The sequence below is a fragment of the Mytilus trossulus genome, chromosome 14, assembly GCF_036588685.1.
Source record: "Mytilus trossulus isolate FHL-02 chromosome 14, PNRI_Mtr1.1.1.hap1, whole genome shotgun sequence".
NCBI classification, from domain to species: Eukaryota; Metazoa; Mollusca; class Bivalvia; order Mytilida; family Mytilidae; genus Mytilus; species Mytilus trossulus.
The window spans coordinates 43,062,604-43,081,907 of NC_086386.1; the positions used below are offsets into that span (position 1 = coordinate 43,062,604).

At 31.2% G+C, this 19,304-nt stretch overlaps 1 protein-coding gene across 1 annotated transcript; it reads left to right on the forward strand.

Annotated features, from left to right (window-relative positions):
• The first annotated feature begins 1,547 nt into the window (after positions 1-1,547).
• On the forward strand, positions 1,548-10,606 carry LOC134695901 (aminoacyl tRNA synthase complex-interacting multifunctional protein 1-like). Its single transcript, XM_063557384.1, has 7 exons — positions 1,548-1,692; positions 5,436-5,545; positions 6,183-6,296; positions 7,966-8,124; positions 9,026-9,240; positions 9,656-9,824; positions 10,272-10,606. The coding sequence occupies exons 1-7, from the start codon at positions 1,664-1,666 to the stop codon at positions 10,436-10,438; spliced, it is 963 nt and encodes a 320-aa protein (XP_063413454.1). The 5' UTR covers positions 1,548-1,663; the 3' UTR covers positions 10,439-10,606.
• The last annotated feature ends 8,698 nt before the right edge of the window (positions 10,607-19,304 follow it).

Consider the following 19,304-nt stretch of genomic DNA (forward strand, 5'->3'; position numbering starts at 1 on the left):
CAAAAGTCCTTTAATATAGATATTTGGAATTCGTTGACCGATGCTGAATCTAACCGTGTTTCTAGTTTGGGAATTTTTTGCCTAGTTGCTGAAATAGCCCACATAGAGTTCCAAAGGGTCTAAAATCAACAAAATAAATTGTAGCATGCATTTCGTGTACAATAACCCAAATGTGCATGGTTTTACCTCTGCGGTAGTATCAATTCGCGGATCTAGAATTTTTAGGGGCCCACTGACTGCCTAAGAGGGCCCGCTGCTGTCACGCTCCAGTGATTCCCTATATAAGTTAAAATCAAGGAGAAACGTTATCTGAAGACGACAATATGACATTTTGAGAATCGCTTTTGTTACAAGTTTGAAAAGCTATATATTTGATGAGAAATGAATGAGGAGTTTGTATTTCAATTTGAAAATACATGTATCATAAATCCTAAAGTCATCAACTAAGTTTTTTTTCATTTGTTGCAAGTGCATTTATCGCATAATTCTATAATAAAAATTCCTCGCATCTTTGAAAATTCCACATTAAAAATGACTGCACTAACAGTGATAATTCATCGCATCTATAGTTAAAATGGATCGCTTTCAATAATCGATATGCTATATTATGATGCTTTTATAACACTTATTTGAACTTTAATGCTATGTTTGTATATTATAAAGACATATCACAATGAAAATATGTTAAAACTTAACTTAAAATCCCTTTACTTGATATTTTCAAAACGTAAACAAATACAGTTTTCCCATGATCCTTTATTCTACAATAGACATACCGCATATAACAGTAAAAATGAACTAGCTGGATTCGCACTTTATATACACTGAATCCTGTTAAAATTTAAAATTCATTGCCAAAAACTGTTTTTTAAACTATGTTTGCTCAAAACATACTTTTGAATAATTATAGAACTTATGTATCAAGTAAAAATGTCATTTTTTCAGAGTCTACCTTTTTTTTTACAATATTTTATAATATGAATGTTGAATTGGAGGTCTAGGGACATGCCATTTTGTCCATTTTGATTATTATGAACCATTCAGGAATCAATATCTTATTAATCCCTCTAAAAAAGTATGTTCCTTTGCTTAAAAATATCAAATATAATTAAATGTGACTGACTGCACAAAAAAAATACTTGTAAAAATCAAACACATTTTTTTTTAAAGTAGCTGGACAAAGAGGTCCCATTTTTATTGAAAAACACTCATATGTCCTTATTATTCTGTGGTTGATATTATAAATTATAAATTTATAAATGTACCATGAGCTGAAAGCCTCAGTGTTATGTACAATCATGACAATTGGATTTGTGTTAGAACAATCATTAAACTTGATTTGATTGATTTTTAAATATGTTACAATTACAATGATACAACACCATCCTGCTGGGTTTTTCCCTGTCCTTTCTGTGTAGTTTAAGCTTCATGGTCGATATCAATTATCTGTTCTTAATGCAATGTACCCAATAACTCTAGTTACGGTGGTGCTCCTACAGAATGAGACTAATACAGAGCATACATACATACATACATACTTCGTTTCTTTCCTCACCGTTAAAATTTCCCTTCTTATGATACACGTGAAAGGAAATTAAAAACAAGAATATTTGTCTGTTCAGACTCTGTACGCAGACAGAATTGTATGAAGACCTAGTTGTTAATGTTTATAGCTCGTGTTTTTCAACCAATGTAAGTCAAACTCTTAAATATGAAAAGGTTAACCTGCACTACATGACTGTCAATATTTTTTTTAAATTTATATGAGTCATATGGCTTTTTTTATATGACTATTATCTATGACTTCAGTTTGAGTTAACATTTCTTATCATATAATCACTAAACTAGTACCAAAAGTTTATGTGCTTTTTATTTTAGATAAGTTTGTATTGTGTTTCAATCCGCTTCACAGTCTAACTGGGGTAGCCTGTATTACAATGTAGGCTCTAGTTATGGTAGTGCAGGTTCAAACTGCAATCAGGTCATACAGAGCTCCAGATAAGCTGCGTATTTGCATTCACGCAATACAAATAATACAAAACCCAATGCAATTGCCCATTGCAGGGTTCAATAACCCAATTAATTAAATGGAAAACCCAATTACAAATGTATATACCAAAACCATGAGTTCTTAACCCTTTTATTGGCTATCGTTTGCATTATTTACCCTTATCTGTTTACAGTCGTAGCGTTAACTATTTTTATAATATTTATAATTGGAAATTTCCTGTCGTTCTAAAAATAGATCCCTGCATCAAGTAGCTGAAATGGGTCCCTGTTTGAGTTTTCCGTTGCTCAATAGATACACATGTTTTTGTAAACATTTCCATCTTCTCTAGTTTATTCAATTGACGTGTGTTATGTAGTCATATTTTTTTTCGCATTGCTCAGGATTTATCAGAACACACATTGAATTAAAATGAAAGTGAATGTACGGTAAAAATATTGAATAGGAACATGTTTTCGGCTTCTTTTGAAAAGCTGAGGTAAAGTTATGATGATAACAAGACTCAGCCAGTATTTTGAGGAATTGTCCATCGAACGCACGGGCGTGTGTACGTAACATAAACAGAACATTCCTAATAAACACGGGGTTTCATCAAAAAACAAAATCAGTTGGAAAAAGTGAAAGGCCAAATCAATTAATATGAAATGATATTAAAGCATCAGAAACCAAAAATTCTAATAAAAAACGACTAAACCCAGATTTATGTAAATTGGATAAAACAAAATCATTCAAGTATAATTAGAGTTTATATACAATTTTTATTCATTTTACGGTTAATTAATGAATACACACACAGGCACTGGTCTCAGAATTTATTATATAAAGGTATAAGACGAGTGCCTGTGAATACACATATCCGTTTTTGTGAGAAAATACAAAACTGGCAAAAGGTTTGAAACGGGACACAAATTAAACCTACAATTGCTCCTCAGTGAATAAACCAAATAAAACAGCTAGCAAATAACCCTAACCCTAACCATAAACAAAATAAAACAACTAAACAAAGAAACAAACATATTTAAGATGGAAAATAAATTGGGGTTGGTACATGTATTGCCTAAATATTCAATATTGTGTAGATGAAAAAACCCAATACATCAAGGAGCTTGGTGGTGAAAAACCCAATTTAATATTAATCTAAGGGGTGAATTGGAATTGATAATGCAATTAAAAAACTTTATCACCCAATTATATAAGAGAATGGTGGGTAAAAACCCCAATTTGTGAATTCTTATCTGGAGCTCCATACCTGCCAACTTTCACGATTTAGGCGTGTACTACACGATTTTGACCCTTTGTTACGATTGCACGATCGTGTTCCTGAAAAAACCTCTAAAACACGATTTGGTGAAAATCTACACGAAAAATATTGTTGTTCCCGATTTTGAACTGTGTCCAATGGAGGAAAATCGTGTTCAGCCAATCAAATTGTTTGTTTCTCATGATCAAATTAATCAGCCAATCAAAAACGTTTTCTCTTAAGATGATTTTAACATGCTAGATATTGAACTTGTGTTGTTTTCCTCTGTTGCAAAATCGTGAACATGCCAAATGATTTTTCAACTGCAAGGAGGTTCTTACACAGAATAAGAATAAAAGCATGGCTGATTGACAAACTTCAATGATGCTGTACTACAGTGAAGATAATAAATAGTAGTTTATTCACTAATTGCTGTAATACAATTTTATTTATGTATTCAATTACATTACCAAATCATTTAAAGTATAATGTACTATTTATTATTTTTCACATGGACTACCCCCCCCCCCCCCCCCCCCAACATCAACATGAGATATCCCTTAAATGTTGGGCTACCCTTAGCCAAGGAGGGGTCATTCTATACTGTTGTAAAAAATACAATAGACAACTGTAGATTTATTAACTTAAAAATGGGAAATTCTGACATTATATTTGGAACAGCTTTTCTAAATGAAGGGTCCCATTATTTTAAATATAAAGAAGATATAGGGCCAAGAACATATCAAAATTCTTGGACATGTGTTGACCATATAATACCAGATAGATCATAAGATGTATAGTTCTTTGGGAAAAGTTTCTTCAAATAATGTGAATGTGTGCTCATTTGTACTTTAAAAGTGGTTTTTAATGTCCTAATATTGAGAGGGTATCCCTAGGTGTTGTTCCCAACCTGATAAAGGTCCTTCTTTGTGTATAATTTTAAATTGGAAAAGTCAACAACTATTTAGTATCCTTAATAATTCCTGGTCTTACAGCTACATGTTCATATTTTCTGCTGATAAAATAACTAGAATAATGCAAATAACTTAAGAAAAAGACATGTAAGCTCATCTTACAAATATGACACTTTTTCTGGACCACCAAACCACACGCGAAAAATAGTCGTCGCTAAGAATTGTAACCTTTGAAATTGTTGTCGCGCGCTAAAACCCCCATGTGCATTTTCAAAAGTTGGCAGGTATGGAGCTCTGGTCATATAATTTTAAATTGGTAGTTATTGATTCTATGCCAAGCATGTGGCATTAAACATGTGGCTGTTAAAGAAAACAGCAACGAGCAGACTTAGTCGGCTCAGATACAAAATAAAAAAAATGTCTGGTTGGCAAATGTTTAGGACTGCAGACTGTTATACACCTTATTGCTAGTTGACGGCCATTACTGTATATCACACAAGTTCCTGTAAAATTTTGATGTCATAAGACAAAATATCTGTTGCCACAATGGAAAAGTGATTGTGTATCATATGAAATCAAAAGTTCAAGCGGGCAGGTAAGGATTAGCAATTAGATGTATTGTAATCTAGCAGTTGAGAATCCAGCTCCTCATGTCAGCATACTACATTATACATAGCATGATTAATATTCATATACATTGTAATGTGAACATTAACTTGTTCTCATCCTAAATATATGCATTTTGTTTGCTGCTGGACATTAAACACCAATTCATCATCATTAATATTTGAAATTTTCAGTACTTTTTAGGATATTTGAAGAAAAGGGTACAAAAATGTAGGCAAATACCTTTTTGCGCCTAGTAAAATAACTGTCTGATTTTCCAGACCTAAACTAATTGTGTTTCAGATATAAACATGATAAACATGATAATAGAATCCTTACAACATGTACAATTACAGTAAATATCTTTGATCTATACTGTTGGCAACTCTATTATTCAAATCCATGTCTCATTTTCTCTATTTTTCTTTAACATGTTTAATAGCTTTTCTCTATTTATCTCTTGGAAGTGCTTTTCATTTGTGGCACCCTCCCAAAAATCTCCTGTTAAAAGATTATGTTGTTAATTTTTGTGGAAATAAATTTATGAAATATTTACATAGAGCTAAATAAAATATAGATGTATTGTATGCACTGCAGGACATTATATTTCTAGTTATATCATGTATATTGAAGGTTCTTATTTTCTTGAATAAATGTTATTTTACAGAAGAATGGCTTCAGCATCTGTATTACAGAGATTAAATCAAAGAACTAAAGAGGCTGAAAATATCATCTCAGAACTAAAAGGACAGATAGAAAATTTAAGACAATCTGCAGGTACAAAAATGGATAGTAATCAGATAAGTAAAAGCAATAATTGATAAAATAAACTATGAACATGATGAAACAACAATCAACTCAATTATTTTATGTATAATCATGTTTATTGACGTGTATAAAAATATTATCATATATAGGAATAAGAAATTGTGGTATGACTGTTAAGGAATAACTGTAATATTGTTTCTGTCTATTTAGAAATAACATCAAAAATGTAGTGCACACTAAATAACCAGCGTAGCGGGTTATTTAAAGTGTGCACCAAATTTGTTATGCTATTTTGAATAGACAGATAAAAAATTACAGTTATTTCTTATAATTTTATTCTGAATTCCATTTTAAACCAGAGTAAACCATGAAAAAAACGTTGATGACGTCACCGTCATATGACTAAATTATGTCTATGAGCTGATAAACAAAACAACTTCCGTCAGAAGATGTGTTACATCCAAAATTAAATTATTAAAGTACAAATGAAAAGGTCAGATAGACAAGAACAAAATTTAACAAAACATTCTTTATATACATATGCTCATGATTTTTTTTTTAATAAAATCTGTTTTACATTTGAGTTAAGAAAGTCCACACTGCTAAATTAGAAATATCTTAACATTAAATGAACTTCTATTTAAAGCCATCAGTATCAGTAAACCTGAAGAGGACAGACTGAAAATTGAGAATGAAGAACTGAAGAAAGACATAGAAACTTTAAAGGTTCAACTCATCCTTGCTGAAGCTAGCAATGGAGGTATGTAAAAAGCCAAACAATGAACATACCTATCACATCTGTTTGAAGTGTAATCATCAACAATGTGTACAGACCAATCAGAATTGTTTTAGGATTTCTCGAGCTCCCCATTGTTTAAAAGACAGTTCAAAATGAAAATCATAGATATCAAGGAAAAGAATTGCATATGTATACATGATTTAAAAGAAGGATTCTCTTTACCAGGAAGTTCCTGTGAAGAAAAGTATAACACATGTATAGATAATTTTTGATTTTTTTGCAAAACCACCTTTTAACACAGAATTATTTGAATTTGGAATAATTATGAATTCTGGAAGATTGAAAAGAAAAGTATGACAAAATAAATAGGGTTAGCCATGCATGTATTGCTAAGGTTTCACTTTGTTTCTATTTTCCCTGATATTTCAGTATGTACTAAATAACCCTCTTAGCCATTCCTGCATGGCTAACCCTATTTAATTGCGGTATTTAATATCATAAAATTGAGAATGGAAATGGGGAATGTGTCAAAGAGACAACAACCTGACCATAGAAAAAACAATAGCAGAAGGTCACCAACAGGTCTTCCATGGAGAAATTCGAGCACCTGGAGGCGTCCTTCAGCTGGCCCCTAAACAAATATATACTAGTTCAGTGATAATGAACGCCATACTAATTTCCATATTGTAAACAAGAAACTAAAATTAAAACAATACAAGACTAACAAAGGCCAGAGGCTCCTGACTTGGGACAGGCGCAAAAATGTGGCGGGGTTAAACATGTTTATGAGATCTCAACCCTCCCCTATACCTCTAGCCAATGTAGAAAAGTAAATGCATAACAATACACACATTAAAATTCAGTTCAAGAGAAGTCCAAGTCTGATGTCAGAAGATGTAACCAAAGAAAAAAAACAAAATGACAATAATACATAAATAACAACAGATTTACTAGCAGTTAACTGACATGCCAGCTCCAGACTTCACTTAAACTGATTGAAAGATTATGATTTTATCATATGAATATCAGGCACAATTCTTCTTGTTAGGGGTTTAGTATCATACCATCATAACATATATGAGAAGAACATAACCAATGTGGTTTTGAATAAATGTGTTTAGTTCCAATGCAAAGACCCTATAAGTGAATCAATATTAACGCCAACATATGCAATTTTTAATGACCTGACAATAGAATCGTAACTATATCCCTTCTGTATAAGTCTATTTAATGGTTTTGTTAGTTTCTGAGGTGAATTCATATATTATCAATTTAACAGAATTCTAAATTATTCCTGATTCAACTAGTTTGTTTTATACATAATCAAATATCCATTAAAATATACAATTTTTTCCGCAATCCACCAAATTGGTACTCACAGCAATAAATGGCACACAGTACCTTACATATCCCAAGGAAAGAAATTTGACACACATATTTTAAAATTATATTAACAAAATAACAATTCAAGAGTAGACCTCTATTGGTTAAATTGAACAAATATGGAACATTCTCCTGCAAAACTTATTAGCTTCATACTCACCATAGGCTTTTTAAGAGGGTATTAGTTTCTGAAAAAGACATGTTGACAAATTCTGTTCAAATGATAAATACTGTCTCAAATATTCTTTGATAATTCTTGATATAAATATTGTATTAAAATTTCAATCTTTTTTGCCTTGATTTTCAGTTAGACAAATACCACTACCAACAAAGAAAGGCAGAGAAATGTCAGGGTCAGCTAATGATAGTGCAAAGGTCCCAGAAGAGCCAAAGGTCAAAGTTGAACCAAAAGAGAAGCCATCTAAAGGGGAGAAGAAGAAAGATCAGACTAACACTTCTGAAGCTGGTAATATAACATTTAAATTCTGGTATACATTGCATTTAAAATGCCATGAAGGTGGTCCCTGATACTACAGGGAGATAACTTTGTAAAATCAGCTAAACGTTTTAATTACGTTGTGTTGTAAAAGGAATATTAAGCTTCTCAATGATCAAAATTAGTGTTTGTCAAACTGCTATATAACCAGTGTAATTTTTCTGATAAAATGGTTGGTTCAAATGTTTTGAAATTTTTATATTTTCATCAAAGGGTCAAAGGAAATATTTTTATGAAAATTAAACGAGCCAAATTAGTTTCAGTGAAAGTGTTGGGTACCACCTTAAATAATTGATTATCCAATGAAATTTCAATCTAATTAAATTGTATTATTTATGACTCACTCTCAAGATCAGACTGAATTTAAGTGATATACATTTTGAATTAAAAAATATTCAAAGTTCATTAGAATCAAACATCAAGTTGAATTAAAATAAGATATATTCAGAAAAATATATGTGAAATTAAATTTTGTTAAATGTTGTTAAAAAATTCCATGGGAGATAATCTTATATCAATGTTCTTATCTCCCTTAATACAAAACTTCATGAGAATATATTTAAGCTTATCAAAAGTAAATTTGGCAATGCAAGATGTAACTAGCTTGCAGAATAATGAAAATATTTGAGAAAAGGATTTTTAAATAGAAGAATTCAATCAACCACCAAAAATTGGCTATTCATAAAACAAGTTTCATACTGAAAACTGTTTTGCTCAAAATTTTACTTTAATTGTTTCATATGCAAATCACTCTCTTCCTAAGATAAATTAGTATATTAATCATGAAATAACTACAAGTCCTATTGAAATGCATGGCATAGACATTTAAATTTGTGAAATCAAATCGTAATAACACAGTTTTATATTTCAGAACCAAAAGCAAAGAAGGGAAAACCAGAAAAGAAAGCAGCAGCTCCAACCAATGAAAATGTAGATGTCTCCAGACTGGACTTCAGAGTAGGAAAGATTGTGAAAGTAGAAAAACATCCTGATGCTGACACTCTATATTTAGAACAAGTAGATGTTGGAGAGGGGAAAACCAGGACAGTTGTTTCAGGTCTCGTGAAACATATAACATTGGAAGAGGTATGAATGGTCTACTATATAGCTACTGTAAATTCGGCAATTATTGTAATTTTTTGGTAACTTTGAAAATATGACATGAATTTCATTGCATTGATATAATCTCACATTTGAGTTTGTAACACATATTTTAGAACAAAAATTGAATAAATGGTATTCAAGGATTAGTAACTATAAATTGATTTCTAATTTACATTATTATACAACAAGTTATTACTACAATTTTATTTCTTAGACGTTTTTAAAAGAAGTCTATGAATATCTGCAGATGCAGGTTTAGTTACCGCCTGACTCTGTCTGTCTGTCATATGTATAACTATAAACAGAACTCATGTTGATGATCAGAATATTTTAATAACTTAAACCGTTTAAACAATGAATATATTCAAAACACAATGTTATCTCATGTACTTCACAGATGCAAGACAAAGTAGCTGTATTTATGTGTAATCTCAAACCAGCCAAGATGAGAGGAGTACTATCAGAGGCTATGATCATGTGTGCTAGTACACCAGAAAAAGTGGAGATATTAAATGTACCTAAAGGTGCTGCTATTGGAGATAAAGTGTTTGCTGAAGGTTATACCGGTAAGTTATAAATTGACAGATTGATAAAGTTTTATACTGTGGACTCCCTATTTACGTGGATATTAATTTTGATGGATTAACATAAAATTATATTTTTTGTATAAATAAAGGATTCCAAATTTCATACTTCCAGACAAATTTGTGATGTTTGTAAAAGAGATTTTAAGTTCTCAGGATTTTAGACATTGAAAAAGACATGAATTTCCATCTGCAGTGTATGTGCAAAACTACCACCATATGAAAGGTGCACTATGGACATATTTTGTTAAAATTAATGGCCGAGACACAAAAATTATTAGCTTGGGCCACTGAGTCCTAGCTAATATTTTTCTGTGTTAAGTTTTACAGAAAGTCAAAGTTTGGAATTACCCTTTACAAACATTCATATTTTAAAAGAAACTGTTGTGGGTTTTTCTTTCTCAACAAGATTGATTTTTCTATTTATAGGTGAACCAGATGCTATGTTAAATCCTAAAAAGAAGGTATGGGAAGCAGTGAAGCCTGATCTTCGTGTTAGCAAAAACAAAGTAGCCACCTATAAAGGAGCTGCATTGAAAATTGAAGGAAAAGGGGAGATAACTTCTCCATCATTAGCTGATGTTGCAATTCAGTAATTTTACAGACTGAACATTGAAACATTTGAAGACTTGATATTTTGGCATGTTATGCATATCAATTGAATTTCTTATTTAATGAAATTATAAGTTGCAAACTTTAATGGCAGTAATTTTGTAATCAAGTCTGAAAATCTTTAAAAAAGGGAATAAATATATTTATTTGTACTTTATTTTTTATTCTCCTTACACAGCTTACAGTTCATAGACTCTGCCATAAAGTTTAACCAATGTACAGTTTAACTTATAATCCTTCAATTTCTTATTTTCTGACATAGACTTGACCATATGGTTTTGCCAATGTCCAGTCCATATGGTCCAAGGACACAGTTATCGTCCTTTGGTTTTCGTTGTCTACGAATATAGTCCCTAGTGTAAACAGTGTATAACTTGCATGTTTTATTTGATACACTTTCCCAAATTATTTCTTGATATTAAATGCATGAAATATTAAGTAGGGGGATGTAATTACATGTTTAAAAAATTTGGGTGCTGAATCTTTATGTTAAGTAGTGATTTGGTCCAGTTCCAAAAGGTCAAATTTTATCACGTCTGAAGCTGTCAAACTGAATTTTACACCCCCTTAACACAGAATTGTCAATATTTTGAGTTAGAGCTGGTAGAAGTTTCTATAATTTTGATATTATTTGTCTCACTGGTAGTACACTACACTGTAAAAATCTTTTTGAGAAAGAGCAGGTGCGATTTTTTTAATATGAATTTATTGTCTAAAAGAAATGCACTACTAAATAACTGTGTTCTCGGGCCTAAGAGATGGATTTCTGAAATCTAGATTCTGTACTTTGGCAACTTTCCTGAATGATTTGCTGGTTTCAATTTGTCAAACTCAATCAAAGTAAAGGATTTACATCTTTGGTTTACAGAAATTCTGTTAAAATGTGCCATTTTGGCATTTTATGGCTATAATAAGCTTTTTCAAGCAGTCTACATTTTATGCCTGAGAGGCATGCTGACTTTCTATCTGACAGCTTTTCTGTTCCTGATATTTGTGTTTCTATGATTAAATCAAATTTAATTAACCATTTGTGAACTCTGGATATAGAGAAAAGTAGATTATCACAGAAAAAAGTGCAGATATTTTGTATTCACGGCCATGGTCGAACGGCCTAACAGATGTATGTAAAATGTGAAGAGCTTTGTACATCAAATCTGTAGTCCATCACAAATATTTCACTAAATCTGTAAACAAAGCACTTTACTATATTCAGTACACCTTACTCCTTTCATAGGCTACCATTTTTTTCTCTGTATGATAGTAAGTGGTCCTAATTTATGCCTATTGAGACTAAAACTAAATGCATGTTTTCCAATGAAAAGTGAAAAAACTGGCCATCAGACCATTTTGTCTTTCAAAAAACTTAAATGCAAGAGTCCTTTTGCAATTACACTTCTTGTATCATAATACCTTAGCATAGAAATGAGCAAAAAGTAACACATTTTCATTTCTAATTGCTTCTGTGTGCATTTTTATAGGTCAATATGGGCGACCTCCTTAATCGACTCTAAATAATTCTCAGTACTACATGGCCAAATACCATTTTATACTCATGTGGTATGCTTTTTGTAACTTTTCTATACATTTAAAGTACATTTAATATATATGAAAGAATAATTTAGGCCTTAAAAACTTCAAAAACTTCAAATTGGCTAAGAAAAATGCATATTTATATAAGGCATCCCTAAATTGGAAAATTTCTATTTTCAGGCATAGGCTCATATAAATTTAACTTTGGAATAATTACAATACATCTTGTACATAAAATGAGTGTTCAGATGCTTTTAATACTTTATATTTGATATTCAAGAGCATTTAAAAAGCAAATTTTTGCAAAATTTCAAATTTTTAGGCCAAAATCTTGACAGTTGAAGATATTTAATTTACACGTCAAAATTAAACATCCAAATGTCTATATTAAAATGACCCTAGTTTCTCTAATATATGCCATATGGCCATGAAACTTGGCACGCTATCTCACAATTGCATAAGCTTAGGTTATGCAAAGTTTTATAAAGATTGGTTAAGTCTTTCTGTCCTATTAGGTCCAAGGACACAGTTATCGTCCTTTGGTTTTAGTTGTCTACGAATATAGTCCCTAGTGTAAACAGTGTATAACTTGCATGTTTTATTTGATACACTTTCCCAAGTTATTTCTTGATATTAAATGCATGAAATATTAAGTAGGGGGATGTAATTACATGTTTAAAAAATTTGGGTGCTGAATCTTTATGTTAAGTAGTGATTTGGTCCAGTTCCAAAAGGTCAAATTTTATCACGTCTGAAGCTGTCAAACTGAATTTTACACCCCCTTAACACAGAATTGTCAATATTTTGAGTTAGAGCTGGTAGAAGTTTCTATAATTTTGATATTATTTGTCTCACTGGTAGTACACTACACTGTAAAAATCTTTTTGAGAAAGAGCAGGTGCGATTTTTTTAATATGAATTTATTGTCTAAAAGAAATGCACTACGAAATAACTGTGTTCTCTGGCCATATATTTTGTAAAAGGTATGCTATCCAGATTTATCTTAGCAGTTCAATGAGATTGTTTAGAAATGATGGGGTATACCATATAGAAGCAGGGGTGCATAATAACAAGTCCAAATTCAATGCCTTGTTTCAAATGTAAGCAGTAACAAATGAAAATAATGCATATGAAATCATCACTCTGTAGCAACTTCATGTCTGTTACGCAGTTTTTTTTTACCATGACCTCATTTTCACCATTTTCACAGTCCATTGCTTTGTTGTATTGAAGAATTGTTAGCTGTACATGTCTGCCTGGCATGGTTCATCTGACCTTGACCTCATTTTCATGGTTCATTGATCAATGTCTCGTTTTCTTGGTTAATGTTGAGTTTATGTGACAGTTGTAATAAAGCTTTATATTTAGGTCTATCAACATAATATCAATGATTAGTAAAGAAGGCGAGACATTTCAGTGTGTGCACTCTTGTATTAAATATGCTTTATAGCACATACATTGTATACATTTCCCACAACCCCAAGGGTAACCTTGGTTATAGAAAAGGTCAATTTCTCTGTTAGGATAGTAGGACTCCCATTCAATTGGATTATCTTCAGGATGTATAAATATGCAACCATGTCTGCTTGGACTGGGGTCTTTCAATCTTATACCTTAGCCAGGATGAGTGCAACACTCTGCAAGTTAAAAACCTGACAACGTGACGAGTCTGTAGGTGAATATTTAAGGGCAAATTATCTGCCCCTATCTATCATATTCTCGTTTTCTTTTCTAACGTCACATAAATACAAGTCAACAATCAGTGCAATCAATCAAACACATTTCCAAGCACAACACTTCTGTATTGATAATAAAAAAACCTCCTTGTATTTAAATGTTTATTTCTGACTTCAAAGTACTTTGATAAACATAAGGATTGAGAGACGGTTTGGAAAAAAATAAGCTATTTTCTTATCAATAATTGAAATGTGGAATGCTGTTATATCACCATGCAATGTTCTGTAATTGGCTGACTAATGCCAGGAGTCTGTTATTCAGTGGTTGTTGGTGCTGTTTTTCAGAATTTTTTCTTGTTTTATCTTTTATTTTGGTTTTTTTTTTCTTAGTTTGAATTGTTTTACATTGCTTTGTTGGAACCTTTATAGAATACAAAATGGTATTGGTTTAGCTCAGTGTTGGAGGCCATATGGTAAGTTATAGCTTGCATCCACAGCATTTGGGCTCAGCTGGATAATTGTCTCATTGGCATTCACCTCTATTTTTCCTATAACAGCTGTGGTGAAACATGATCTATTTGAACCATTACTTAAAGCTACATCTTGTTATTCTTCAATATTTCAAGTAAACCTTTATTCTTAAACTTGCTGTAATATTATGGATGACCCTATCAAGGCTAGGGAAGACTTCAACATGCTTGCATCCACAGCATTTGGGCTCAGCTGGATAATTGTCTCATTGGCATTCACCTCTATTTTTCCTATAACAGCTGTGGTGAAACATGATCTATTTGAACCATTACTTAAAGCTACATCTTGTTATTCTTCAATATTTCAAGTAAACCTTTATTCTTAAACTTGCTGTAATATTATGGATGACCCTATCAAGGCTAGGGAAGACTTCAACATGCTTGCATCCACAGCATTTGGGCTCAGCTGGATAATTGTCTCATTGGCATTCACCTCTATTTTTCCTATAACAGCTGTGGTGAAACATGATCTATTTGAACCATTACTTAAAGCTACATCTTGTTATTCTTCAATATTTCAAGTAAACCTTTATTCTTAAACTTGCTGTAATATTATGGATGACCCTATCAAGGCTAGGGAAGACTTCAACATGCTTGCATCCACAGCATTTGGGCTCAGCTGGATAATTGTCTCATTGGCATTCACCTCTATTTTTCCTATAACAGCTGTGGTGAAACATGATCTATTTGAACCATTACTTAAAGCTACATCTTGTTATTCTTCAATATTTCAAGTAAACCTTTATTCTTAAACTTGCTGTAATATTATGGATGACCCTATCAAGGCTAGGGAAGACTTCAACATTTTTTTTTATAGCAGACACTATATATGTAAGGGCCTCATGAAAAAAGTCCAACAGATAAATACCCATATACCAAATATTGTCATCCTCGAAATGTTTAGGTATTACAGAAGTTGCATGAGTATTAAAATAGGAAATCGAAATCAAGGTCTTAAGAAGAAAGTTGAGCAGACACACACTCACTTTTAAAGTGATCTGTACACCAAATACTGTTGTCCTGTTATATTATACTGTTACTAAGGTAAGGCCTTATCTGAAAGTCAACAGAATCATTTGAAGGTGAAAATTTAGATCAGGCACATGACATTAAAGACATTACCTGCCTCACAATCAATCAACATACGGGTACATAATGCTGATAACTTATCATGTTAAGTTTGTGAGAAACATACCTCTCATTACTGGAAATGATATGAGGTTAAGATCACATGATCAACCAATCGTTATCGAGATTAAGGTCACATGATCGACCTATCATTATTGAGGTTAAGGTCACATGATCGACCAATCATTATTTCAAACATTGATGACATACCATGTTTTGTTTGTCATGTGATCAATGGACTATTGTAAATTCAGAAATTATTGCTTGCATTAATAATTACGATTTTGTCATTTAAGACTTAAATGCGATTTTAATCATTACGATTTTGAGAAAAATCCTGTTTAATTCATATAAAACATTTCAAAATGCGCGTTTAAATTAATGCTTTAACAACTCTATCGCATTGTTCACAATAATAAAAACCTCCCAATAATTTCTGAATTTACACTATATTTTGTGAATCTCAAAAGTAGTGATAAACCTTGAAAGATTTAAATATCAAGTCAGTCACAGAGTTTTGATTGCAATCCTTACTCGAAAATTGACATTAAAGGGAACCAGATGCTCCGCAGGGCGCAGCTTTATACGATCGCAGAGGTTGAACCCTGAATGGTTGGGGCAAGTATGGACACAACATTCAAACTGGATACAGCTCTAAATTTGGATTGTGATTAAATAGTTGACACAGCATAGGTTTCTGACACAGAATGAATGTGGTCTAATGAACTTAAAAGTTTTGTTTTGCCTTAGAGCAATTCACTATGCTGTTGAATATCAATCCTCTCAAAAAAAAATTGTAGAAATTTCTTTTTATTTATGAAATTTCAAATGAGAAAAATTGACCCCCCCCATTTTTTTTCACATCCCCCTATCCTTTATTCCAAAACTGATCTCAATTCAAATTTTTAATGGAGTTTGCAACAATAATTACTCATTTAAATACATCATAAAATATCAAAATGTAAAAATGTGCTTGTTATCACTGAATGGTAAAGATTAGATCCTGATTTGGACCAACTTGAAAACTGGGCCCATAATCAAAAATCTAAGTACATGTTTGGATTCAGCATATCAAAGAACCCCAAGAATTCAATTTTTGTTAAAATCAAACTAAGTTTAATTTTGGACCCTTTGGGCCCCTTTTTCCTAAACTGTTAGGACCAAAACTCCCAAAATCAATACAAATCTTCCTTTTATTGTCATAAACCTTGTGTTTAAATTTCATAGATTTCTATTTACTTATACTAAAGTTATGGTGCGAAAACCAAAAAAAAATGCTTAATTGGACCCCTTTTTGGCCCCTAATTCCTAAACTATAAGGACCAAAACTCCCATAATCAATACCAATCTTCCTTTTGTGGTCATACACCTTCTGATTAAATTTCATAGATTTCCATTCACTTATACTAAAGTTATGGTGCAAAAAAGTTGATTCAAATACTATTCTATACAAAGAAAGATAACTCCAATTGATTTCTAATTACTTAAAAACCAAGAAAAATGCTTATTTGGACACCTTTTTTGCCCCTTATTCCTAAACTGTTAGAACCAAAACTCCCAAAATCAATCCCAACCTTCCTTTTGTGGTTATAAACCTTGTGTCAAAATTTCATAGATTTCTATTTACTTAAACTAAAGTTACAGTGCGAAAAAAAAAGAATATGCTTATTTGGGCCCTTTTTGGCCCCTAATTTCTAAAATGTTGGGATCAAAACTCCCAAAATCAATCCCAACCTTCCTTTTGTGGTCATAAACCTTGTGTTAAAATTTTATAGATTTCTATTCACTTTTACTAAAGTTAGAGTGCGAAAACTAAAAGTATTCGGACGACGACGCAGACGACGACACCAACGTGATAGCAATATACGACGAAAATTTTTCAAATTTTGCTGTCGTATAACAACACCTGTAAGGGGTTGTCATACATTTTCAAATATAAGAATGTATTTGTAAATCTTGTCTTGCTAATCATTTTTGTTAATTAAAGTTTTCCAGATATTAGACAAAAACACAAAAATTTATAAAAATAATTTTTAAGGGCAATAAGGGGTCATCAGACATTTTCAACCATGCTGCCTTATTTGCATATTTTGTCTTGCTGATAATTTTTTGCATTAAAGTTCCTCTCTAACTGAAAAAAAAACAAATATAATTGAAAAGGGCCAGATGACCTAAGTAAACTTAACTGACAGTTGTTAGCATTATGAAGACACTGTCAACATTTAAACAACAATCTAACTACACAATATGTATATTTCTAGAACATCTTTTCAAGGACAATCGGGGATTAAATATTTTTAAATCCCAAACCTCATAGACACACCGAAACAGGGAATCTGATAATGAGCTATGCATGAGGGAGATATGTTACTGAATAAATTCATAGTGTTACTTCTGAAGTTTTACAACAGCAAATTTCAATAAAAATAAATCTTTATTTTCATGCCAGTACATTTTGTACTAAGAACAATCCAATTTAAGAATGTAGTAAAATTTATTGAATAATAATAGAAAAAAACACATATACAAAAGTTTCAGTTTGTATTATAATTTATTGGAATGATATAGAGATAATTTCTAAGATTTAAGATAAAATGTACTCTTTAAATATGAATTTTCAACCTTGATTATAAAACATAATTCTTTCTTCTTTTTTTAATAATTTCTTGAATATTATTGATATTAAATTCTTAAAGTGTGTGATTTTTTCATAATTATTTGAACATAATGGAAATATTAAAATACAACAAAATGCAATATATAGAATAAATACAAAAAGCACCTTAAAAAAACTATTGCACAACGTTACAAAGTATAAACAACCAAAGTAAAAATGAATAACTTTCCTCACATGTGAACATATCCAAGAACTACTGTAAACTCAGAAATTATTGCGAGGTTTTTATTATTGCAAAAAATGCGACAGAGTTGTAAAAGCAAAAATTAAAACTCGCATTTTTAAATATTTTATATGAACAAACCAGGATTTTTCTCAAAATCGTAAAATTATAAATCGCATTTAAGTCTGAATGACAAAATCTCAATAATAAATACAGTTAATATAATTCTCTTCATCGAGTACCTTTTGCAAAAGTTTGTTTAATCTATCATATTTCCTGAAAATTGAAATAAAACAGTGAATTAGAGTAAATTTTCTTTTACTTGGAAACCACAGTAATTCATTGCAAGCAATGTAATAAAAGTGAGTAATTCCCATTTGGATGCAAATAGTGAAAATCTCCCTAGGTAAGACCACTCTTTAACAAAGGGAAACAACTCTATCAAAAATTATTTACTTTTTCAAATAAAACATTCAAGACAGCTGATTTAAAATTTAAAATTTCACTTTGAATAATGAATATTGCATTTTGATTCAATTCTCAAATACTTTTGCTGTAAAATTTAGATGGTACATACTTGTTCTTATGAACATATATCCCTATTTTCACTGTGATTTTTTACAACTTTATAACAATGCCCCAAAACTAAGTAAAAAAAAAAGACAAATAATATACAATGTACATACAATAAAATATAACATAAGTGCATGAGTACATTTATTTTTTGAGATTCTATAATGAGTATAATTAGTCCAACAATTAATGTTTATAACTTTTTGGAATTTTGGTTATATCGGAAGTGAAGATCACAAAAAAATATTTGATCAGCACTAAGATTTTAATTTGTTCAAGACATTTATATCAAAAATTTCACAAAAAACTGGCAAGAATAATGTACAGGTCAAAATCTGAACAAGGCAGTATGTAAAACCACATGGATGCCAGTATGTTTATGCCCATCACACGGTGAGTACAACATGTACACATTAACAGAAAAAGTTCAGCAGCAGAACATTATAATCTTCCAGTTATAAAACCTTTGATTTTCTTAAATAATGTTTACCATTCGAATACTGCATATAATTTAGAAAATCAAAGATGAAACTCAAGACTTCTATAAAACCATCTGCACCAGTGAAGGATTTC

Bases quoted from the DNA above. Each gene is read 5' to 3' on its own strand.
- LOC134695901 (XM_063557384.1), top strand. From the start codon at position 1,664: ATGTTTATAGCTCGTGTTTTTCAACCAAT. The intron at 8,125-9,025 runs GTAATATAACAT...TTTATATTTCAG, and splicing joins GACTAACACTTCTGAAGCTG to AACCAAAAGCAAAGAAGGGA. The intron at 9,241-9,655 runs GTATGAATGGTC...TGTACTTCACAG, and splicing joins AACATATAACATTGGAAGAG to ATGCAAGACAAAGTAGCTGT.